The 24,711-nt window shown below is 40.2% G+C and overlaps 2 protein-coding genes and 4 non-coding genes across 8 annotated transcripts; 5 read left to right on the top strand and 1 right to left on the bottom strand.

Moving 5' to 3' along the window:
• The first annotated feature begins 1,962 nt into the window (after positions 1-1,962).
• EIF4A2 (eukaryotic translation initiation factor 4A2) lies at positions 1,963-8,179 on the top strand. Of its 3 annotated transcripts, none has more exons than XM_077754413.1 (11): positions 1,963-2,060; positions 2,874-2,919; positions 3,007-3,139; positions 3,413-3,552; positions 4,329-4,497; positions 4,605-4,714; positions 4,912-5,055; positions 5,359-5,496; positions 5,742-5,831; positions 6,057-6,136; positions 7,390-8,179. In XM_077754413.1, exons 1-11 carry the CDS (start codon positions 2,032-2,034, stop codon positions 7,532-7,534), a joined length of 1,224 nt encoding a protein of 407 aa, XP_077610539.1. In that variant the 5' UTR covers positions 1,963-2,031; the 3' UTR covers positions 7,535-8,179. The 3 variants fall into 3 exon arrangements, with proteins under 3 accessions (XP_077610539.1, XP_077610540.1, XP_077610538.1); XM_077754414.1 differs by lacking the exon at positions 7,390-8,179 and adding an exon at positions 6,577-7,383 and having other exon boundaries at positions 1,995-2,060; positions 2,871-2,919; XM_077754412.1 differs by having other exon boundaries at positions 1,997-2,060; positions 2,871-2,919.
• Positions 3,243-3,311, top strand: LOC144223791 (small nucleolar RNA SNORD2). Its single transcript, XR_013332833.1, has one exon. It is a non-coding gene; the product is annotated as a small nucleolar RNA SNORD2 (small nucleolar RNA).
• On the top strand, positions 5,101-5,279 carry LOC144223789 (small nucleolar RNA SNORA81). The gene has a single exon (XR_013332831.1). It is a non-coding gene; the product is annotated as a small nucleolar RNA SNORA81 (small nucleolar RNA).
• Positions 5,548-5,679, top strand: LOC144223780 (small nucleolar RNA SNORA63). Its single transcript, XR_013332824.1, has one exon. It is a non-coding gene; the product is annotated as a small nucleolar RNA SNORA63 (small nucleolar RNA).
• On the top strand, positions 5,859-5,998 carry LOC144223783 (small nucleolar RNA SNORA4). The gene has a single exon (XR_013332826.1). It is a non-coding gene; the product is annotated as a small nucleolar RNA SNORA4 (small nucleolar RNA).
• Positions 8,174-24,685, bottom strand: RFC4 (replication factor C subunit 4). The gene is made up of 11 exons (XM_077754415.1): positions 24,626-24,685; positions 21,889-22,025; positions 20,608-20,686; positions 16,450-16,529; positions 13,769-13,888; positions 11,217-11,360; positions 10,902-11,022; positions 9,911-10,036; positions 8,604-8,684; positions 8,405-8,521; positions 8,174-8,323 (listed from the first exon to the last, which is right to left on the bottom strand). Exons 2-11 carry the CDS (start codon positions 22,011-22,013, stop codon positions 8,228-8,230), a joined length of 1,089 nt encoding a protein of 362 aa, XP_077610541.1. The 5' UTR covers positions 22,014-22,025; positions 24,626-24,685; the 3' UTR covers positions 8,174-8,227.
• Between the last annotated feature and the right edge of the window lie 26 nt (positions 24,686-24,711).

Here is a 24,711-nt window from a genome sequence, read left to right as displayed (position 1 = left end):
TTTCTGTAAGAAGCCATCGCCATCAACATAAAGCTTATTGTTTTTAAGGTTCTGTTGTTGTACTGACAGATTTGTACTAATTCCTGCATTTCCTCTGGTGAACAATGGCTTACAATTGCTCTCTGGAATTTAGAATTGTCAGTTGAGGGTACTGAAGAGTATAAATGGCCTCACATGATCCAGGTTAGCAAAGAAGCAGATGCTCTTGACTTTGAGAAGGCTATCTAATTTTAGATTTCAGGTAAGGAGAAAGTTTATCATAACCAGAAAAGAATATGCCCTCTATTGGTATACAAACTTTGTTAATATGTGTATTTTGGATCTTTAACTCATTTATTACTTAACGGTATTTAGTAAGCACGTGCAAATGTCCAGTAAGCACAGTATTTAGAGATACATTGTAAGGTTGCAGGCACTGTGCGTTTAGCTTTTGACTCTGGATTTTTACTGGATTTTTGATCAGGAAGCTTTTTATTTTCTTTTTAACCTTGAAACCCCTTCGGCACTTGTGACCTAAACCAGATTTTATCCTTTTGTTTATTTTAAGGCATTCTGCAAATCCTCCACTGGCATGTAACAGTAGTGCTAAATCTAAAGAACACACTCAACAATTAGGTGTTAACTGTTGATTGATTTCACCCTGTGATTCACTGGTTTCACCCTAAGGACTTGAAACTAAATGGTTGGTCATTTTTCTGATTTAGTATTTCCTTGGGTTTCTTGGATCCCCAGAGAGTTTTAGTAGGTTTTAGATGAGACAGTAGGGATCTTTGACCCATTCTCAGAAAATGTCTGACATTACCTCAAATCTGAATGTGATCATTATTACGGGGAGATAGGCAAGGAGCAGCAGAGCTAAACTGGGGCCCAAGTCTACTTTGTCATCTTGGTATTGGCTTTTGTCACAGTTCCTGGCACGCCAATAATTTTCAAATAAATTTTTTGAAAAAATATTCAGAATTAACTGTCATACACAGATACAGGAAATTAAGAGTCAGTTTTTCCTAGTTAGCGGACTTTAGGTGGCTGTCTGGATTAATGGGAAAATGTTTCCCTTGATACTATCTTACAGTGTGGGTAGCATTTTAAAGTTAAACGACTACATTGATTTTTTTCCCCCCCAACAGGCCTGGGTTAAGGCTACAGTTGAAAATCCCTGGGGCTTAAAGAATCAAGCAGTTTAAGCAGCAAGGGCTGCACTGCTCTCACTTTCCATTAAGTCAACATGCATCGGGTATTAAACAATTAAAGTTCAAAGCTTTTTGGGGAAAAAAAAAAAAAGACCAATAGAGACTAGAATCAAAATCTACCTAGTCCCAAAGGGGCATGGAGCTGTAGCTGCCGGAAGCGTCCATTTATGTTCCTGCATTACAGGAAAATTACTCGTTCGTTAGCTGTTAACCATTTGCAAAAGTTCACAATGATCTTATTCGGCATTCCTCAGACGTTAAAATCATCCCGATTTTAAAAAGATAACGAGGGTGGACCAGAGGCAACACGGGAACAGAGGTGCCTACTCCAGAGACCTCTGTAAATAACACGATACATTTTCTTCCTGCCCGCGTGCCACAACGTACCCCGCTGCACCGGGTTTTCGGGGACAGGCTGGGTGGCCGACATTTTCCCAGGCAGGAAGTTTCCCACTTCCAAGATCTGCATAGATGTTAAACGCTCAGCGAGGGGCCAGGGGGCTCTTCACGGTNCCGTAGGAGCGGGGCGGGCCGGGAGCGCGGGTTGGCCGCCCGCGCTGCAATATTCTTCCGCCTCGAGGCAAAGAGTCCCAACCTTCCCCCAGGGTCCTGGGATTTCCAGCCGCCTTGTAACATCCAGAAATCACCAAATGTGGATTTTCCTACCCACTTGCTTAGGGTATTTTCTGAGGTGAGGACCCCAGGATCGCAATTTGGTGGGTGGCCAGAGAACGACAAGTAAATTCCTCCGCAGAAAACGGGTTCCGGCCGCGAGCCTATAAAAAACGGGTGGCGCGGGACCGCTGTCTTTCCAGTCGGGCGCTGAGTGGCTCTCCGGATCATGTCTGGTGGCTCCGCGGATTATAACAGGTATGGGGTTTTCTCGGTGGTGGTGTTTGTGGTGAAGGTCATATGACGCGGGCACATATTTTAATGGACGGCGTGGAGGCAGGGAGCTCTGAGTTCATGGGCGTTTCCTTCGGGTGCAGTATCCCCCTGCCCTTCGAGAAGCTTCCATGATGGGTAGGGCCTGGATTGCGGGGGGACTAGGGTACAAAAACGGGTGTCGGAGGATGTCTTTCCTCCTCCCGGAGACGCTTTGAAACCCCGGCCGCTTCCCTTGCCACGGAGCACGTTAAAGCGGTGGCGCAGTCCGCAGTCGGTACACTGTAACGGGCCCGGGGCCTTATTGGCGGCGGATGGCGCGAGTTGCAGTGATCGACTTTGGGTGGGGTGGGGGCTTGGGTGACGGCGGCGCCCGCTCGCCACCACCACAAGGCGGCCGGGACCGCGCCGGCAACGGGGTCCCCGCGAACCGTTGGCATAGCTCTCGCCAGGCCTCGGCCCGCGTCAATCACCCCGGCTTGCGCAGTGTAAGGGGCGGAGCTCGGCGCGTGGAGCTCTCGCGAGACGGTCTGCCGCCGAGACCGGAGCGCCTGGCGCTCCGGCCCTGGGGGAAGGGCCGGCGTCCGTGGGGCCTTTTCGGGCGTCCCCTTTTCTCGGCCTTAGGGCAGGCGCGCCCCGCACCTCGTGTGCCCTGCGCCACCAGCTTGCACAACCGCATAGGGGTGTACAGGTGCAGGGGAGGGGAAGGGAGGCCGCCTAGAACAGGCCGTCCCTTGACGTGCACTTGAGAAGGTTTGGGAAAGGGAAGTTCTCTAACTGCAGTATTCTTGCCAGCAGAGAACATGGAGGCCCAGAGGGAATGGACCCCGATGGTGTCATCGAGGTAAGGAACGTGTGTTGTTTTTGGAGCGGTGGAAAGGTGAGCTTGTTCATCCCGTTTATTCAAACCTTCTTTATGTGTAACTTACAGAGCAACTGGAATGAGATTGTTGATAACTTTGACGATATGAATTTAAAGGAGTCTCTTCTTCGGGGCATCTATGCTTATGGTTTTGAGAAGCCTTCAGCTATTCAGCAGAGAGCTATTATTCCTTGTATTAAAGGTAAAAGAACTGGTTAGCACTTTGTAAAAAACTGTTCTACATAGACCTGAACCATAAAAGGGAAAATAACTTCTGGGGGACTAGCACCTGTTTGTATTCCTTAAAGTGAAATGATGGCAATCATCTTTCGGGACTGACCTGAAATGAGGAGAATACTCATTGCTGATCACTTGATTATTGGGGCATAATTAATGTTCCAAACGGAATACATGGTGTGAACTAGAAGTGGCGGTTTGATGTGGGATCGGTAAATATGTATCCTACTTTTTTTAGGGTATGATGTGATTGCTCAAGCTCAGTCAGGTACTGGCAAGACAGCCACATTTGCTATTTCCATCCTGCAACAGTTGGAGATTGAGTTCAAGGAGACCCAAGCACTAGTATTGGCCCCCACCAGAGAACTGGCTCAACAGGTATTGATAGTGTAGTTCAAAAAAACTGCTTGCGTGTTGCATAGGTTTCAGGTTTCACAACTGTGAAGAATTTAAAACTTAGCGTAAACTGGTCCTATTCGAGCCCTCCTTTTAATTGTCCGTGCATGCAGGGAGTTTTTGTTGAAAGGTAAAAATAGGAGCTGGGTGTGCAGGTATGGTTTGCAGGGCTGTGTAAGAGATTAGAGAAACCAAAGTTCTCTTCAGGGTGGACTAGATCTGTTCCCATTTTTAAGTTTGAATGCAGTTGTGCAACATGAAAACTGCAGTGACATGTTCTTTGACTGTCTCAGTAGTTTGTGATGCATCTGTTGCATGCTATGTTTTCAAAGCTCACTGCTCTATTGGCTTTGAAGTAAAACCTTGCTGATAAAATTAGGGTTTATTAAGGTCAGGATGACAAGTTCCAGTACTTTGGGAAAACTTAAAGTATCCACATGTCCTAGATGTAATCGCAGAGATCATTCCATTATTTACATCTTTCTACACAATGAAGAGCAACATAGAAAATGATTGAACTCAGATCCTTTAATTACCTTAGCCGGTATCTGGGGCGACGAGACTTAAGGAAGACACTTGAAGGGAATTCTATCGTGAAGCAGTTAGTTAGTTCAGTCTGCATTTTAAGATTGAAAGTAGTTAAGTGCTGTGCATGCATAGAAGCTCTTTGCAGACCAGATATTTGCCGTTATGCTTTGGAATTTTAGTCACAGAGCCTGTAATTTTGCTGGATAATAATTAAGGGTATTGGCTTTTAGATCCAAAAGGTAATTCTGGCCCTTGGAGACTATATGGGAGCAACTTGTCATGCCTGCATTGGTGGAACCAATGTTAGGAATGAAATGCAAAAACTGCAGGCTGAAGCACCACACATTGTTGTTGGTACACCAGGAAGAGTATTTGATATGCTAAACAGAAGATACCTTTGTAAGTATTGTCTGTTGAATAGAACTTGTTTTTACTATTAAAAATTAAAATTTTCAATCCTATTGTGGATCTAGAGCTGATAGTATGTATGGCTTTGTCTTTGTCAGCTCCAAAATGGATCAAAATGTTCGTTTTGGATGAGGCAGATGAAATGTTGAGCCGAGGGTTTAAGGATCAAATCTATGAGATTTTCCAAAAATTAAATACAAGTATTCAGGTGAGCTTTAAATGTACTCCCTCTCCTATAGTAGTTGGGACTTTGGTTAATGCAGGTTACAGTACAACTGAAATGTTTGTCCTTTCCCTTAAAACAATGGGTACAGAACTGTAACACAATTTCATAGTGAGGCTTGGTCTTTGAGTATTGTAAAAGTTGTGTTATTTGTGTGATAACCTAAGCATTGTCTTTTTAAGGTTGTGTTGCTTTCTGCCACAATGCCAACTGATGTGTTGGAGGTGACCAAAAAATTCATGAGAGATCCAATTCGAATTCTGGTGAAAAAGGAAGAATTGACCCTTGAAGGAATCAAACAGTTCTATATTAATGTTGAAAGAGAGGTAGGTAGTGTATCTAAACATTAAGATGTGGATATTTTTCCCTTAACCTTCTTGTATAAGCACTGTGCTAAAATTGCAGAAACTAAGATTGCCTCTTAGTTTCTGTAGTAATGCTAGCAGAGTACACACAAGAAGAAAAATAACTGCACTAGATTGTAAAAGACTGGGGTGGACCTCTTTCTTAATGTCCAGTGTCCTTTGTCTTAAGATTTGGTGCTATATGCATTAGGCCTAACGATGAATTTCTAATGAAAGTAAGTTGGAAACTAGGTTTTAATAGTTGTTAACTTTGAAATATTGTAGGAGTGGAAGTTGGATACACTTTGTGACTTGTACGAGACCCTGACGATTACTCAGGCTGTTATTTTTCTCAATACAAGGCGCAAGGTGGACTGGCTCACTGAGAAAATGCATGCCAGGGACTTCACCGTTTCTGCTCTGGTAAGAGATGTTCTAACCTGGCAATGGTTCTTACAGTGTCTGTTTTCATTAAAGCAGGATTTAGACTACAATATAGCTGTTAAGTGCTGTGTTGTCGTTCCCCCTGCTCAGAATAAAGTTGTTTCTTAACTATACCTGTCTGCTATCCTCCTGTAGCAGCCAGGGACGCTTGGTCTCATACATGTCAATAAAGTTAAGTATTGGTTTGACTGGTGATTCTTGAATTAAGGTTTGTTAATTTGCAGCATGGTGACATGGACCAGAAGGAAAGAGATGTTATCATGAGGGAATTCCGATCAGGGTCAAGCCGTGTTCTGATCACTACTGACTTGTTGGTAAGTCTCTTTAGTGTTGTTTTTAATCTACCAAAAGTTTGTTTTGGGGGGAAGGTTTTTTAATAACCTTTACCAATTTGGGCTCTTTGGGAGAATAAAGAAAAGACCACACTCCACAGTGGGCTATATCACATAACATAGTTCACTACTATTTTGTGGCCTACATTATTACATAGATGTCTAGTTTTTAAAATTAGATTTGAACATTCTACTATTGTATTTCAGGCTCGTGGGATTGATGTGCAACAAGTGTCATTGGTTATAAACTATGATCTACCTACCAATCGTGAAAACTATATTCACAGGTGAGTAGGTGGTATCTTGACTGTTTTGGGAAAAGGAATTTATGGCTTTTCTACTGACTGATTTGTTTGAAAGGTAACTTCAAATCAGGGAAGTAAAAAAGACTTCTAGTAGCTTGGTAAGATGTAACCAAAATTGTACTTGGGAAGATTGATCATCTTACAGTGGGAAAACAGTTGTAAATGTTACCCATATTAAGTTGTGGACTTAATACGTACAAATCCGGTTATTTAGATCTGTTGGTCTTAGCTTATTTTTGAGTTTTTAGTGATGTTTCTGTGTCCATGTGCTTTCTCGATGATTCCTCGGTAGTTGGGATTTTCTTGGTGTTGTCTGGTAGCAATTTGAGCAGTCCCTGGTTTAGTTATAGTGGCTTTATCCCTAAGTAAATTGAACTGTACTTTGTTATATGATGTAAAAAAAGACTTTTTAAAAAATACAGGAGTCGATAGCAGCAGTTGATGACGAGATGGCGCTCAGAAACGGCGTTGACGTAATTTAGGACGTGGAATCATAAGCGAAACAGCACACTGTTTGAATAAAGAGCGAGTCGGTATTTATATTTGTTTTTCTTTTGTCATGATTATTTGATACTTTAAGTTGCTCCAGCCAAGGCATTTTGTATGTTAGTCTAGTAGGTGGTTTGTGTTGTCTGGTTTCTATCAGGAAGGTAGAAAGCTGTTTGGAGTTAAACACGTTTTGAGTAATTTGAGTTACAACGTGTGAAACTGAGCAAAAAGCAGTGATAAGTTTGGGTTACCATACCAAATACTTGTTTTCCCACTGGAAAAAGTTGTAAGTTTTAGGCAGTAGTTAACCTTGCAGCATTTGTGTTTGCAGTTTTACAGTTCCAGAGGTGCGTCGAAATGGATTACATAACTGTTCTTTTGTTTTATCCCTGGTGTTTACATCTGTCCCAGGCTGACATCTGCTCTTGGCTGGCCCACTTTGGTATGGGCTTTAATTTCACTACCCCAAACACAATACTGTCATCTGCTTTAAAAGTAGTGCTCAAGACACCTGATAAAATCTCATTTTGCAGCCAGACAAGCCTTGAATCCTTTTGGCACTAACTGCAAAGGAAGATTTTTTTCTCTAGATATTGATTAGCAGCTAGTGCTCCAATTAGAAGCACGACCTATAACCTTGTTAAGTAAACAGCAGCTGATGGTTAACAAGTGGATCATCATGTTCAGTAGTTCATTAATATTTGAGAAGAAACCATCTAATTGCTGATTTTTTTTTTCTTACACAGAATTGGCAGAGGGGGTCGATTTGGGAGGAAAGGTGTGGCTATAAACTTTGTTACTGAAGAAGACAAGAGGATTCTTCGTGACATTGAGACTTTCTACAATACTACAGTGGAGGAAATGCCAATGAATGTGGCTGACCTTATTTAATTCCTGGGATGAGATAGTTTTGAATGCAGTGCTCGCTGTTGCTGAATAGGCGATCACAACGTGCATTGTGCTTCTTTCTTTGGGAATATTTGAATCTTGTCTCAATGCTCATAACGGATCAGAAATACAGATTTTGATAGCAAAGCGACTTTAGTCGTGAGCTCTTGTGAGGAAAGGCGTTGGCTTTATCCTCTTTAGAGTTAGACTGTTGGGGTGGGTATAAAAGATGGGGTCTGTAAAATCTTTCTTTCTTAGAAATTTATTTCCTAGTTCTGTAGAAATGGTTGTATTAGATGTTCTCTATCATTTAATAATATACTTGTGGACTAAAAGATATAAGTGCTGTATAAAATCAGCCAATTATGTTAAACTAGCATATCTGCCTTTATTGTGTTTGTCATTAGCCTGAATAGAAGGCCTTTAAAATTGATTTTTTTTTTTTTTAGAAAGCATTTGAATGCATTTTGTTTGGTATTGTATTTATTCAATAAAGTATTTAATTAGTGCTAAGTGTGAACTGGACCCTGTTGCTAAGCCCCAGCAAGCAATCATATCCTAGGTAGGGTTAAACCCCCAGTAAAATTGCCATATTGCACATGTCTTAATGAAGTTTGAATGTTAAATAAATTGTATATTCACTTTAAAGGTGTTTTGGTCATTTTATTTTTTTAAAAACAATACCTTACAAAGGTTTCAGCAATTCTGAGTTAACTGCTGCATCACAGTAGCACAGAGGCTGATCAATTGTAGATGTTCATCAGCACCATCCGCCAAGCACTTATCTACTTCCTACAGGAAAACTAAAGGTTAGTAAAATTTCATTTGGAGTTGCAGATTTTTGCTGAAATGTGCAAGCAAGTGCCTACTTACAGCAAGTTTTTCTGTGATGATGGATTTCTGTTTGTCAGTAAGGTTCTCATTTTCTACAACCACATCATGAAGCTGATTTACAAGCTGAGTTGCTGCATGGCCCTCATCTATTAAGTTCTGTAACAGAAAGAATAGTACTTGGTATTATGACTTTTAATTTTGCCCTTCCCTTTCCAAAGTTATTAGTAAAGTGACTTACTTTTACTGCGCCTTCTAGCTTGTCAAAAGAGCCACTATGACATGCAGCAAACAGTCCATTGATTGTCTCGGCTGGTATTACCTAAAAAGTTTAAAGACCGTTTCTGGGTCTGAAAATGGCCTGCACCCAAGTTTATTCAAGGCCCTGGTTTATTCAAGGCCTCGGCAGGGCAGTTCATTGTATGCAAACAGACCTCCTGTGGCATGGGGTGTAGAGCTTGAAAGCCCCTTAGGGCTCCTTTCCTGAACTCCAGATAATCCAGAAAGCTAACAAAATTTCGCCCTAATCTCTCAACCCTGAGTAGGACCATCTTAAATTAGTCCAGTTGCTACTCTAACTAGGGTGATGCATTTTGCTTTTAAGAATCCCTTAATGTCGAAGTATACAAAATCTCCTTTGCTCCTGATAACTTCAAGTTTGAGCCCATAATGGGAGAAGAGCTGATATGGGCAGTGGGGTGAGCAAGCAGCTAAAAATTCTACCCACTGGCTAGAACACTGGCTTATACCCCAGTGGCACTAACAATTCTTAGCAGTGGCTCAAATCAGCCAAGTAGTTTGCTTGAAAAGGGGGACTAACAAGAGACTGCTCTTAGAAGGCCCAGAGCACCCAGAAAATTAAAGAGTACTAATGCCATCAGTTTGATTATGGTATTAAAAAATACCTTGGGAACTAAGTTTTAAAAGAAGTAACATTAGTAATCCTAGTAGAGATGAACCCTGACAAGTGATTTCTGTAATAGGGATATACTGCCCCATTTGTATACATACATACGTATACAAAACGGTCCGATTTATAAGAACAGGGAGAGCTGTTAAATCTTAATACCACACCCCTGAAGTGTTCTGATGCTTTCAGGTTATTCTCGTATTACATGGTTTCTAGCACAGTACTTGGCACACACTATAGACTACTAATCCCGACTCCTATTAAAAATCCCTAATGTGAGGTTAAGGTATGAGGCCGTTTGGAGGTTGATGAGGTCATGAGGGTGAAACACCCATGAATGGGATTAGTGCCCTTCTAAAAGGCCTTTCTGCCAGAGGATGCAGTGAGTCTAGTCCACAAACTAGAGTCTAAGGACTAAGATGTTGGTTCTCACCAGATACTCAATATAATCTGCTTGATCTCACAAGGCCCAGCCTCCAGAATGGTGAAATTCTGTCGTTTATAAGCCACTCAGCTTATGGTATTTTGTTAAAGCTGCCCGAATGGAATAAACTAGCACATAACGAAGCATTCTGCATATATTGAATGGAAATTTTCTAAAAGCCACAAAGCTAAGAATTTCAAAATATCCTACTTACCCCAGCAATGTCTGTGATCACCTTCTCTGTGATCTCCTTTCCACCTATTAATCGAGTAGCACTTTGAAGAAATGTAATAGCTTTTCTTAAGTCTCCTTCTGACACTTTAACAAGATAAGCTATTCCCTGAGGAAAAAAAAAATTTTTTTTTTACTGGTGATGGACACCCAATTAAGACTTTTTGGGTTTAATAAAAGTGGAAAAACTGTTTTAGCCTAGAGTTAGTGGGGAAAAGTTATTTTCATTTTTAGGGGAATATTATCAGTCCCACAGTGGCAGAATTAATGAAAACAGCACCAGTCCTATAGAAGGATAGACATCTTTTGCCTCTGAAAAAAATTTGCAGACAGAGATGTTCCATACTTTGAATCCTATTCTGTTTAATAAATGAAGCAAAAATGATTCAAATTATGGTTACATTCTGTTAAAATGAATTAGGCCAATATAGTCTTCCTGTACCTGAACTTCACCAAATTTGCTCCTGAAGTGAAACATTAGCTAGGACACTAAAATCTTGTCATTATGCAGAGATCTGTTGCAGAATTTGTATTAGGTATATGAACTCTGGGGTGCCTGGGTGGCTCAGTCAGTTAGGCATCTGAGTTCGGCTCAGGTCATGACCTCACAGTTCATAGGTTCGAGCCCCGTGTTGGGCTCCATGCTGACAGCCAGCTCAGAGCCTGGAGCCTGTTTCAGATGCTGTGTCTTCCTCTCTCTCTGACCCTCCCCTGCTCACGCTGTCTCTCTCTCTCAGAAATAAATAAAACATTAAAAGAAAAAAAATCTGCCCCAGTTCTGGGTCTCTGAAATACAATAAATTTCTAATAGTAACAAGAAGACAGAAGCTATAATTCCTAGACATTCCAGCTGTCACTCTTTTAGCTTAACTTTGCCTAAAGGCATCAGAAATAAAGCAACACATTTGATGCTTTCAGGATCTCTCTACATGAATTCATCAAAGGAATTAGTAATTGTAATAATTAGGAATTACCTCATTGCTAATTTTGACATGTTCTTTATCAGCGATGTCTAGTAATCGCTGCTGTTGAATTTTATCTGACAGTGGTTTGAAGCGGAATTTAGAACATCTAGAGGTCAGTGGTTCAATTATTCTGTAAAATATTGGGGGAAAAAAAAGTCAGTGTCTAAAGAAGCATTTCCCCCAAAGAACTTTTTATCAAGAACAAATCAAGACTTGAAGAGGAAAAATTACTGTAGCCTTGAAACATTTAAAGTTTTTCTCTCCCTAATTGGAGTTAACCAAAGTAAGGCTGCCTAGCATCTATTTTCAGGGCAATACACATACCGACTGACATAGTTACAGATGAGACAGAACCGGGTGGTTTTAGACTCCTTCTCCATGGTACGTCGTAAAGCTGCCTGAGCAGCTGAGGTCATAGAATCTGCTTCATCCAAAATCACAATCTTAAAAGGAGGACATGGCTTCCCGCTGATTCAGAGAAACAGGAGTTAAAATTCACAGATCATCACCATAAGCTAATTTTAGAACATTCTCATGGTCCCCCAAAAAAGCCCCATGCGCCATTAGGAGTCACTCTTCTCCCAACTCTCCCAGCCGCTGGCAAACATGGATCTCTACTTTCTGTCTCCACAGATGTGTGTATCCTCGACGTTTCATATAAATGGAAAAATATATTGTCTTTTGTGATTGGCTTCTTAGCATGCTTTCAAGGTTCATCCATGTTGTTGTATGTCATTACTTCATTCCTTTTTATTGCTAAATAATACAGCAAAGGGATATACCACAGTTTATTCGTCCATTCATTAAATTAATGGATATTGGAGTTGTTTCCATGTTTTGACTATTATGAACAATACTGCTATGAACATTTTTGTACGTGTTTTGAATAGACCTATGTTTTCATTTCTTGGGGGTATATATACCTAAGATTGGAATTGCTGGGTCATCTGGTAACGCTATGTTGAACTTTTAAAGGACCTGCCAAAGTATTTTCAAAATGCGTGTACCATTTTACATTCCAGTCAGCAAAGTATAAGGGTCCAACTTCTCAACATTCTTGCCAATACTATTTTCTTTTTGATAACCATCCTAGTATGTGTAAAGTGGTATCTCATCATGGTTTTGATTTGCATTTCTCTGTGGCTAATGATGTTGATGAGCATGCTTTCACATGCTTACTGGCCATTTGTATAGGAGTCCCCACGTATCCACAGGGAATACATTCCAAGACCCCAGGGGATGCCTAAAGCCCTGACTAGAACCAAACTGCATATAAATATGTATACCATGTCTTCCCTATGCACACATACTCCCTATATACTTACCTATGAAAAAGTTGAACTTATAAATCAGGCATAGGAAGAGATTAACAATAATGTAATTAATACTGAAACAGAACAATTATAATTATTGTGTAATAAAATTTATGTGAACGTGGTCTCAGAGTATCTTATTAGATTTTACTCACCCCTCTTGTGATGATGTGAGATGGGAAAATGCCTACGTGATGAGACAAAGTGATGTCAGGCTACTAATAACCTTCTGATGATTATGTCAGAAGGTGGATCGTTTGTTTCTGTACTTCAGCTGACTGCAGGCAACTGAAACCACAGAAACTGAATATATTGGGGGGGGACCTACTGTATCTTCTTCAGTGTAAGGTCTATTCAGTTCCTTTGCCTTTTTAATTGGGTTTTCTTTTTATTAAAATGTGAGAGTTCTTTATATATTCTTGATCTAAGTCAAGTCCCTTATCAAATATAGGATTTATAAGCATTGTCAGGCCAAGGTAGATATCAAAAATCACTTTCTACAAATTCTTAAGTGTTCTCTGATACAAATTTAAATCTATGCCAGCTTCCAAAACTTTAATCTTGGGACTTTGCCATCTAAGCAGTATAAGGAGCTGACTAAACATCATCGTTTAACTCAGGGCAGTCCTATTTAAATTATTAATACCTCTTTTAGTGTAGAAGTGTCCCAGTTTGGACAAGAACTTATATGGTCACGCTAATTAGGAAATATGTACTGAAGCTTAAGATATCTGAATTTTTTTTTAATAACACAATAGCAAAAATCAGGATTTTTTATTATGAGTTTACCACCAAACTATCAACTTTGATTAATACTCCTTAATCAAAACATCAGTTAAAAAAACTCGACAGCTAAACAATTTAAAATTAGTTATTATAATGGAAAAGGCCACTTGTGGGTTTAAATAACTTAGATAATTAGGTTCCTGGTTGGCTCAGTCAGCAGAGAATGTGACACAATTTTGGAGTTGTAAATTTGAGCCGCACAGTGGGTGTAGAGATTACTTAAAAAAATAAAATCTTAAAAAAACATATTATGATCCAAAGTGAAAAAGGAGTTGGACAGGGCACCTGGGTGGCTCAGTCAGTTAAGCTTCCACAGGTCATAATCTCATGGTTTGTGAGTTCCAGCCCTGCCTGCGTCATGCTCTGTGCTGACAGTTCAGAACCTGGAGCCTGCTTCAGATTCTGTGTCTCATTCTCTCTGCCCTTCCCTCACTTGTGCTGTCTCTCAAAAATAAATAAATGAGGGATGTCTGGGTGGCTCAGTTGGTTAAGCATCCGACTTCAGCTCAGGTCATGATCTCACGGTTTATGGGTTCAAGCCCCACGTCGGGCTCTGACAGCTAGCTCAGAGCCTGGAGCCTGTTTTGGATTCTGTGTCTCCCTCTCTCTCTGACCCTCCCCTGTTCATGCTGTCTCTGTCTGTCTGTCTCTCTCTCACAGAAATAAATAAAACATTAAAAAAATAAATTTAAAAAAGTAAAAGTAGTTGGACATTTGGCAGAGAAGTATTTTAAATGCAATGACATGGCATGAAGAAGGGAAAGTGAGTTTACTTACTCTGAGCGACTTCCTGACACAGTTAATTGAGCAAAATTCTTCACTTTTTCTCTAACTACTTGTATTCCACGTTCATCAGATGCATTTAATTCAAGAACTCTCGATCGAAACAGTTCAGGCCTATGTCAAAATGAAACAAATGAAATATCATAGAGCATATAAATAACCAAGGTTTAGGGGCGCCTGGGTGGCTCAGTCAGTTGAGTGTCCGACTTCGGCTCAGGTCATGATCTCACTGTTTGTGGGTTCGAGCCCCACGTCAGACTCTGTGCTGACAGCTCAGAGCCTGGAGCCTGCTTCAGATTCTGTGTCCCTCCCTCTCTCTGACCCTCGCCTGATCACGCTGTCTCTCTTTCAAAAATAAATAAAAAACATTAAAAAAAAACACCCAAGGTTTAAAGCACATTTTAAAAATTGCACATTTTGTAGTTTATATTTTTTAAATTTTTAAAAATGTTTTATTTCTGAGAGAGAGAGAGAGACAGCATGAGCAGGGGAGGGTCAGAGAGAGAGGGAGATACAGAGCCTGAAACAGGCTCCGGGCTCTGAGCTAGCTGTCAGCACAGAGCCAGACACAGGGCTTGAACCCATGAACCATGAGATCATGACCTGAGCTGAAGTTGGACACTTAACCAACTGAGCCACCCAGGCACCCCTGAAGTAGTTTAAAATCCACCTAAACACTATGGATAGAAGGCACACAATCACTTTTATATTTTTTCTTTTGTAGACACAGGTTTTTTTTTTACATTCTATTTAAAAAGCAGATGGGAAAAAAAAGATAATTTATATACAATTTTATATACCATTTAAACTTATATTTATATACAATATTTAAAAAATACAGTTTACATACAATTTATAACACTTTAAATCAATTTTCCACTAAGGATTATATCATGAACATCTTGCCCTGTCATCAGAACCACTGTAAATATCATTTTAATAGCTGTAAAATGTTCTATCCTATGACTGTACCACCATTTACTTAATCTTTTTTTTAGATATTTAGTTTTAAATATGTTCAATTTTAAATCCTGTTGCAATAGAGCACTGTTTTTAATTGTTTCCATAAGATGACTTGCTATCAGAGCTATTACTGAACTAATACGTGAAGTTTTTTTGAGTTTTTAAAAAAGTTTTTAAGAGTAGTTCACCAGGGGCGCCTGGGTGACTCAGTCGGTTAAGTGTCCAATTTCAGCCTAGGTCATGATCTCCTGGTTTGGTTCGTGAGTTCAAGCCCTGCATCAGGCTCTCTGCTGTCAGCACAGAAGGCGGCTTCAGATTCTCTGTCCCCCATTCCTCCCCTGTTCACGTGTGCTCTCTCTCAAATTCTTTCTCTCTCTCTCGAAAATAAATATTAAATAAAAAAGTAGCTCACCATAGGATCATCTGAGAAATCAGAAGAAAATTAAAATAACAAAACACCCTGCTATGCCACTGTTTTGAAAATGGGTTTTTTTTACTATACACATTTATAATTTTTAATTAAAAAAGAGGTGGGATTTAGTTTTCTCTTTATTTTTCCTAAACAACATGAGATCCTAGGCATTTTTCTATGGGCATAAATATTTACAAAATTCTGTGCATATATTTTCTATTTTAAAACCAAATATACTATGAAATGTGGAATTCATAAAGTAAGTTCTTTTAGTTCTATATGGTCAAAAATTATTTGTAAGAGGATATTTTAAAAGTTATATAGTTTGGATTGAGCTACTCTCAAGAAACTAATAATAAAGTACTTAAATTCATTATGACTACATTGGTAAGGTTGGTTCAGTTTGGATCGGAGTCGTGGAATAATCAAAAGAACCTTTATAATTTCCTTGAGAAACAAAGTTGCTGTCAAATAAATAAAATACTAGGTTCACAGCAGCTTCCCCATTTTTCTTCCTTCACTTTTCAATAGAACTAATTATCTGATTATTTTCACATGTAGGATTTCAGATGCTTGATACAGAAATTCTGGAGAAGTCCAAGACAGCCTTTGCTGTGCTGGTACATGTTTTATTGCTATCAGACCTGGGCTGATCTGTATCTTTGAATGGTAGGTAAAGGCCTGCTCTAAAATGGCTGCCTACGCCAAGACAGTGCTCTAGAAAGAAGAATCTAAGAAATTGGCTCACAGTTTTTCTGGTGTTCTTGGACTCCTACGGCCTCACCTACCACATACTGTGCTCACGCTCAAGATACTTGAGGGCAAGGAGCTGGCCTCGTTACTCCAGAGGCAAGGCTGGGCAGGCCAGAGCCAGTAGACACTCTAGAAGGGGAAGTGTAGGTCAGTAGCATCAGACACAGCGAATTCTAGCACACAAGGACACAGATGGAACACACCATTAACAGAGTGATGGGAGTACTGGCATGAATAAAATTAGAATAGGTCCTCTAGACCCTAAAATCACAATGAAAAAGTTCAAGTGATGAAAAATCAGGAGGCACACAGTGTTGTACATTCCAGCATCTGAAGAGGGCTCAAAATGAAGATTACAAAAGATGTAGCCACGCTTATTTACTGGAGGGGAAGAATTGGAAATGGGCCCATGGAATTAGTAAAAAAAAATACAGAAATAAAAACAAAGCCAATAATCTTACAGAGAAACCAAATACCAATTTTTGGAGAAAGAAAAGCAGAGATTTTTGGTGTCTTTTTTAAAAAAGAGAGAGAGATTTCAACTTACCCAAAAAGCTCCCTAGCTGCTGCCAGGATAGTGGATGTTTTTCCAGTTCCGGGTGGCCCGTAAAACAAGAGATTAGGGAGCTGCAGAAGTTAAATTTTATTTTTTAAAAACTGTATTTGTCTGTTCTCTTCACATCTGTGTTCTCAGCATCTTGTACTGTATGCAACAGTATCAAATAAACAGAGGTACAAATATATAGACTGAAGCCTGTTACTGTTAAATTAGTAACATATACCTTAAGATACAAGCTATGAGTTTAACTACTTAAAAACAAACACTGAAAAACCTCCTAAGCTTTTTGACCAGTTTTGGAATCAGGGAAATACTAGCCTCATAGAATAAATTTGGAAGTTTTCATTCCTCTTCTATTTTTTTGATTAGTTTGAGAAGAGCAGATATTACCTCTTCTTTAAATGTTTAGTTAAATTCACCTATGAAGTCATCTGGTCCTGGACTTTTGTCTGCTGGGAGATTTTGGATTACCAATTCAATTTCATTACTAGTAATTGGTTTATTCAAATTTTTTATTTCTTCCTGATTCAGTTTTGGAACATTATATGTTTCTAGAATTTATCTATTTCTTCTAGGTTGTCCAATTTCTTAGTATACACTTTTCCATCATGTTCTCTTATAATTAATTCTTTGTATTTCTGTGGTGTCACTTGGTATGTCTCCTCTTTCATTTCTGATTTTGAGTCCTCTCTTTTTCTTGAGGAGTCTGGCTAAAGGTCTAACAATTTTGTTTATACTTTCAAAGAACCAGCTTGGTTTCCCTGATCTTTTCTACTGTTTTTGTTTGTTTGTTTTAGTCTCTATTTCACTTATTTTCACCCTAATCTTTATTACTGCGTTCCTTCTAGTAGCTCTGGGCTAGTCAACTTGGGTATGTCAATTTATTAAAAAATATTCCTGGGCTACTTCATCTTTAAGATTATAACTATTTTTAAAAATATTTATTTATTGAGAGAGAGTGCATGTGCTCATGCAAGAGAGTCTCAAGCAGGCTCCGTGCTGTCAGTGCAAAGCTTGACACAAGGCTTGATTCTATGAACTATGAGATAATGACCTCAGCAGAAATCAAGAGATGGATGCTCAACCAACTGGGCCACCCAGGTGCCCCTTTAAGGTTATTACTATTATTTTGATTCATGCATACTTCAATATTTATAATAATTCATCCATGTAACTATCATACAATAACTTAAATTCTTTGAAACATGGTAAAATTATTAAGTTTTACATTATACAACAATCTGATATATATGGTACATTCAAGAACTGTATGTGGAATATTAGTGCTTAAAATTCATTTCTGGAGGTGCCTGGGTGGCACAGTCGGTTAAGCAACTGACTCTTGGTTTTGGCTTAGATTATCATCTCACAGTTTCTGAGTTTGAGCTTTATGTTGGGCTCTGTGTTAATGGCATGGATCCTGCTTGGGATTCTCTCTCTCCGACCCTCCCCTGCGTACTCTCTCTCAAAATAAATATAGAAACTGAAAATGGGGCGCCTGGGTGGCTTAGTTGGTTAAGCATCCGACTTTCGCTTAGGTCATGATCTCACAGTTTGTGGGTTTGAGCCCCGCATCGGGCTCTGTGCTGACTGCCAGCTCAGAGCCTGGAGCCTGTTTCAGCCTGTGACTCCCTCTCTCTCTGACCCTCCCCTGCTCACGCTGTCTCTCTCTCTCTCCTAAAAATAAATAAAACATTAAAAAAAAAAAGAAACTGAAAAAACAAAAAAGTCTGAAAAACATCTATTATAATTCTACTATAAAAACTTTTGATCTAAATGAAGGAATGAGTGCTCACTTCAGCAGCACATATACTAAAGTAAATGACGGTATGAATTATATTTCTTTACTCTGTAGAATTTAAAAATTATTTCACCTGGGGCACCTGGGTAGCTCAGTTGGTTAAGTGTCTGACTTCAACTCAGGTCAAGATCTCGTGGTCTGTGAGTTTGAGCCCCACGTTGAGCTTGTGCTGTCAGCTCAGAGCCTGAAGACTGCTTCAAATTCTGGGTCTTCCTCTCCTTCCCTCCCCACTCACACTCTCTCTCTCAAAAATAAACAAACATTAAAAATATTTATTTATGGGATGCCTGGGTGGCTCAGTCGGTTAAGCGTCCAACTTCAGCTCAGGTCATGATCTCGCAGTTCATGGGTTTGAGCCCTGCGTCGGGCTCTGTGCTGACGGCTAGCTCAGAGCCTGGAGCCTCTTTCAGATTCTGTGTCTCCCTTTCTCTCTGACCCTCTCCTGCTCACACTGTCTCTCTCTCAGAAATAAATAAAACATTAAAAAATTTTTTTAAATTTATTTTAAAAAATTATTTCATCTTTAAGTTTTAGAAAACAGTCTGTAAACAAACAAGATGTTAAACAAGGGTTTAAAAAAGAAAGTTCTTAATTCAGCCTTATAAGATAGATGGTATAAAGTCAAGAACTGGATCATAATCCCACTACGTATGCCTGAAGAGTTGAGAACACTATATAAATATATTTAAAGTATATCTTGTTCTGCAATCTGTGTAGTTATTACTATACAATTAAAATTGTATATGCCAGGGGCACCTAAGTGGCTTAGTTAAGCATCTGATTTCAGCTCAGGTCATCATCTCACAGTGTATGGGTTCAAGCTCAGAGCCTTCTGTGTCTCCCTCTCTTTCTGCCTGTCCCCTACTCACGCTCTGTCTCCCTCTGTCTCTTAAAAATGAATAAATGCTAAAAAAAATTTTTTAATTAAAAAAACTGTATACACCAAAATTAAAAGGTAATGGCACTTGGATCAAAATCAAATAAACAAACTGGCAAAGATTTTAAATAGTTTGAGAAGTATAACTCCTTTCAAAATATGTACTATTGTAGTATAATTTCAGGAAGAGAATAATGGCAGCAAAAGCCACAAGAACCTCTAATTCAAAGTAGCCAGGTTGAGAGGAAGGAAGCAAATCTTCCTTGGGAAAAAAGGAAAACCCACATCCCACTTTCATCTGCAACTTTTCCCCTTCTTTCATTGAGTTCTTAAGGCAGCACTTCATCATATACAACTTTTTTTTTTTTTTAATATTTTTATTTATTTCTAGGAGAGAGAGAGAGACAGAGTGAGCAGGGGAGGGTCAGAGAGAGAGGGCGTCACAGACTGAAACAGGCTCCAGGATCTGAGCTGGCAGTCAGCACAGAGCCCGATGCGGGGCTCGAACCCACGAACCGCGAGATCATGACCCAAGCGAAAGTCGGACGCTTAACCGACTAAGCCACCCAGGCGCCCCTCATCATATACAACTTTAAACTGCTAATTCTTCTTATGGAATTATCTTGCCTCTGAATAATCTAAAATGCAAGTCATTCAAAGACTTTTTTTTTCTTTAAAGAAAGGCAGACTGCCACGTGCAGTGCCTCCTTTGGATGTGTCCTGGAAGCCTGCCTACCCTACGTTCTCCTACAAAAAGACCTTGAGAGCTTGCGTGGAGGTTCTAGCAGGGGAGCACAGCTAGTCGTACACCCTTGACCAAATAATGGTCCTCCTCTACTAGGGAAGGTCGTCCCCTTCAATTGAGCATGCAGCTCCAGGAGGGACGCACCTGGGAGCGCTGAGGGAGGAAGGGGACACCCACCTAGCCAGACAGATCAGCCGAATCAATGCTGGCAATCAATGGGGTGACAGATGTCACAGTCACATCACCCTCACATCCATAAAGTTTCTTTTTATCCCACATAACACAGAAGACACAATGCTATAAGCAAAATTACATACTCATTTTTTTGTATTGTAGTTCAAACCAAATCCTAACATTAGGTGAGCAATTATACTTTCAAAGAATCTGACGCTTCTTTAGAGCACAATTATCTCTAATTCTTTTATTTGGCTTACAGATTTATTCTCGGTCACTCTCCACCAAAATCAAAGCTCATGGGCCCAAGGACCCAATGTGTCTCATTCAATGGTCTCTACTTGAGTATTACGTAACAATGCCACAGGACAGAACAGGAGATGCTCAATCGATATTTGAACCAATCATCCACTGTACAAATAGTTATCCAGGGCATACTATGTGTGCAGCTAGTATTTTAGGGGAGCAGGCAATGATAAAAGAAAGGAAGAGGATGGGTAAATTAAATCTTCTATCTCCCAATGATGTGAAACATCATCTGTTACTCACATCAGCTCCTTCTAAAGACTTTTTCAGGACTGCAACCACTTCTTCCTGGAAAGCAACTTCATCTACACATTTTGGGCGGCTGCAAAAAACCCCCAGAGATTACTTAGTATATAACAGCAGGCACAGAAATGTCTTAAGTGTTCCTTTTGCTGAAATACCAATGATAATTCTCATTATTGGTAATAAAAGGGGAAACTTTCATAATTGAAAGTAGGTGGAAACCCTATTTGTATTTACTTTAAGCTAATACATACTGAAGGAGTGAAATCACTTTTCCCTTTTTACTTGCATTGCTTGCATCTATAGTGCTCACAACAATTAAGTAAAAATATTTTATTATACCACAAATGTCCACTGGTTAAAAATTTAAAGTAAACAATGGCCTAAAATGTAATGTATTCTGGTAAGATCATGCACTCAAGCTGAAAAGGGAGAACTATTTAGTAACCTAGAATAAGCAACTATTTTGGTTAATACAGTTAATACACAGTTAACATAGTTAATTGGTTAATACCAATTTCATCCATCACCTAACTGCACAGAAAATGCATACCTATTCACTTGATTGAGAGCTAATGAAATAACAAGTTTAACCAAAATGAAGTATAACATATAATTTTCATCTTATATCATTAATGATTTTAAGAGAAACTAAAACAAAGGTATACTCCTACCCTAAGATTAGGTACTATGCTTAGTTATTTGGCTAAAAGCTCTTCTTTGATTTATACATTTCTAATTAATCAGGTTATGCTGGGTGGGAATTTTATGACAGATAATGTTTTCTGGGGAAGCCAGTATATGTTATACGCCAGGGTTTCAAATGCAAATACGTGCAGGGGCCAGGGAGAAAGCAAGAGTAAAGGTGGCAAATTATAAGGCAAGAGAAAACAGAATTACTATGAATTGAGGAACATACGACCTTTCAGAATGAGAAGCAGTACTCAGGTCCACCTAACTGGTGTCAAGTGAGAATCTGCATCTAGTGCTGCAAATCTAGGTCCCCCTGAGAAGCTGAAAATCTAGGTCCCACCCCCCCTCAGGTATAATTTATTTCTTTAATTAAAAATCTAGATTTTAATGTGACATCTCCCATTTTAAAAACCATCACTGATGCCAAATAAAACATATGAAGATCTTATATGACTTACATAAGTGGGTAATTTTTAAGGACCTCTAAACAAACCCCCCCCCGCCTTAAGTTAAAAAAAAAAAAAGTGATCAAAACTAGTTAGAGAGGTAATATATTAAGTATTTCACCAAAACCACGAGCATTCTTACTATTTTTCCACCCATGGAACAGGTTTGGCTTTCTTGCTCTCTCCACTGCTTCCAGCTGTGGCAGCTACTCGATCCTTCAGTGGTGGTTTAGTACTGACAGATGTGCCTTTTAGAAAAGCCTGCATGGTTACTTCGCCCTGACCAGGTGCAAGACAGAAAAGGAAAAGCTCTTTTGAAATCACTATGGGGACGTACAGCATGAAAGCAACATATTCCAATAATTAGTTATCAAATAAAGGACATCACCTCAAGACATAGCATCCCCTAAAGGTACTGCACCGAGAGCTACAGGGACAATACAATTGGCCAAAATGCTTAAGAGACTTAGAATTTATTTATAGTGAGAGTTACAGAACAAAGACAAATCTTATGAACGAAAATTTTTTGAAGAATTCCACACTTTTTGNTATTCCATTGTATAGATAAACCATATCTTCTTGATCCATTCGTCAGCTGATGGACACTTAGGCTCTTTCCATGTTTTGGCTATTGTTGAGAGTGCTGCTATGAACATTGGGGTCCATGTGCCCCTAGGCATCAGCACTCCTGTATCCCTTGGGTAAATTCCTAGCAGTGCTGTTGCTGGGTCATAGGGGGGCTCTATTGTTAATTTTTTGAGGGAACCTCCACACTGTTTTCCAGAGGGGCTTCACCCATTTACATTCCCAACAACAGTGGAGGAGGGTGCCCATTTCTCCACATCGTCGCCAGCATCTAAAGTCCTCTGATTTGCTCATTTTAGCCACTCCGACCAGCGTGAGGTGGTATCTCAGTGTGGTTTTGATTTCTACAGTCTCTTCCATTTCAGTAATGGGCCTAGCTTTAGCTCAGACTCTGGGGCGGACTTAGAAATGAGTAGTTGGGACCACACACGAGAACTTTCATTTCTTTTCTTGGGCCTAGAGCTTCCACTCAAGGACCTTTTATTACTGGCAGGGCCCACGACTACCACTGACTCTGAAGATGCTGTTTGGTGGGGAGGGTCGGGTCTGGGACTCTGTTGTTAAAATGGAAACACTTCTTTTGCTTAATAACATGCTCATTTGATGACATCAAAACAAAGTGGGAAAGTATGAATTGTTTTAAAAAGTCATGTGAAAATCTCACCCAGAAAACAACTACTACCATTCAGATAACCTTTCTTACAGACAGCAGAAGGCTGCTTTAGGGATAGGAGAGCATCATTAGCGTGCCCAAAAATTCTGTTCTTTTCACTGCTCTTCCCTAGTGTCTAGAGCAATAACTAATACATGACAGATGCTCCATAATACTTGGTGTCTGAATTACCATTTATCAGACTCAGCTTCTCCTGCTGTAAAAGGAGCTAAGGCCTATTCCATAAGGCAGTTAATAAAAGAATAAAAGGTAAATAAAAGAATTGTGCAAGCCTTCATGCCCTGTTGGTGAGAATTAAATTGGTGCAGACACTATGAAAAACAGTATGGAGTTTCCTCAAAATATTAGAAAACAGAACTACCCTAAGATCCAGCAATTCCACTATTGGATATTCAAAAAGACCTATGCGCCCCTATGTTCAATGCAGCACGATTTATCACAGCCAAGATATGGAAACAACTTAAGTGTTCATCAACGGATAAATGGATAAAGATGATGTGATACACCCACATGGTGTTACTCAGCCATAAAAAAGAAAAAAAATCTTGCCACTTGTGGCAACATGGATGGACCTTGGAGGTATTCTAACTGAAGACCGAGAAAGACAAATACTGCATGACTTCACTTACGTGTGGAATCTAAAAAACAAAACAAACAGAAACCCAGACTCAGTCGAACAGGCAGGTGCTTGTCAGAAGGGAGGGGGCAGAATGAAGGGGATTAACAAGTACAAACTTCCGTTATAAAATAAATTAAGTCACGGGATGTAACCTACAGCACAGGGACTGTAGTCAATAGTCTCGCAAAGTAGGCAAACGTTTAACCACGGGTGTACACCTGAATCTCATATCGTATGTCAACTTAAATTTTTAAAAAGAAATACACAGAAAAAGCATCTTTCTGCGTACACATACTTCTGTGCTTGGCATAGGAGTAAATCCTCGGTTAAAAAAAAAAAAATGGTCGGGGCGCCTGAGTGGCTTAGTCGGTTGAGCGTCCGACTTTCGCTTGGGTCATGATCTCGCGGTTCGTGGGTTCGAGCCCCGCGTCGGGCTCTGTGCTGACTGCCAGCTCAGAGCCTGGAGCCTGTTTCAGAGTCTGTGACTCCCTCTCTCTCTGACCCTCCCCTGCTCACGCTGTCTCTCTATCTTTCTCTCTCCTAGAAATAAATAAAAAACATTAAAAAAAAAAATGGTTAGTAACTGTAAACAGCCAAGCTTTTTAACGGTATTGGATCGCTCCATCACTGCCACAGGTGGCAGTAATTACTAAACAAGCCAAAGCAGGGCTCTGCAAGATGCTGCCCTGAGCTACCATTTTGCTGACGGGGGCGAGGGGTGGGAATACATCACAGGGACATCACGGGCGCAAGGAGCTGAGGCAAGCGAAGGCCACCCTTGCAGTTTCTCCGGTAGGACGCCTGTTCTCCCTGGCTCGCCTGCTCCCGGGCACTGCCTGGGCCTTTCAGCCGCTCCTCTCTGGGGCGAGGATACCGCAGGGTCCTCCCCGCGGCTCCCGGGACAGGAAAGGGGCAAGGTGGCCGCGAAATCCCAGCTACGTTCCCCCATGTGAGACTCTCAGGCCTAAGAGGCCCCGAGCCGCCAGGCCGGGTGACACTTACAGTAGCCGCCGACAGCACCCTCGTCCAGGTTCCCGCCGCGGAACGGCCGGCGAAGGGCAGGGCGGGAAAACGCGGGCACGGAGGGC

Source organism: Crocuta crocuta, unplaced genomic scaffold (assembly GCF_008692635.1).
Source record: "Crocuta crocuta isolate KB4526 unplaced genomic scaffold, BGI_CrCroc_1.0 scaffold70, whole genome shotgun sequence".
Taxonomy (NCBI): domain Eukaryota; kingdom Metazoa; phylum Chordata; class Mammalia; order Carnivora; family Hyaenidae; genus Crocuta; species Crocuta crocuta.
Note: the sequence above shows the minus strand (reverse complement) of the source record. Positions and strands in the feature narration are given on the sequence as shown.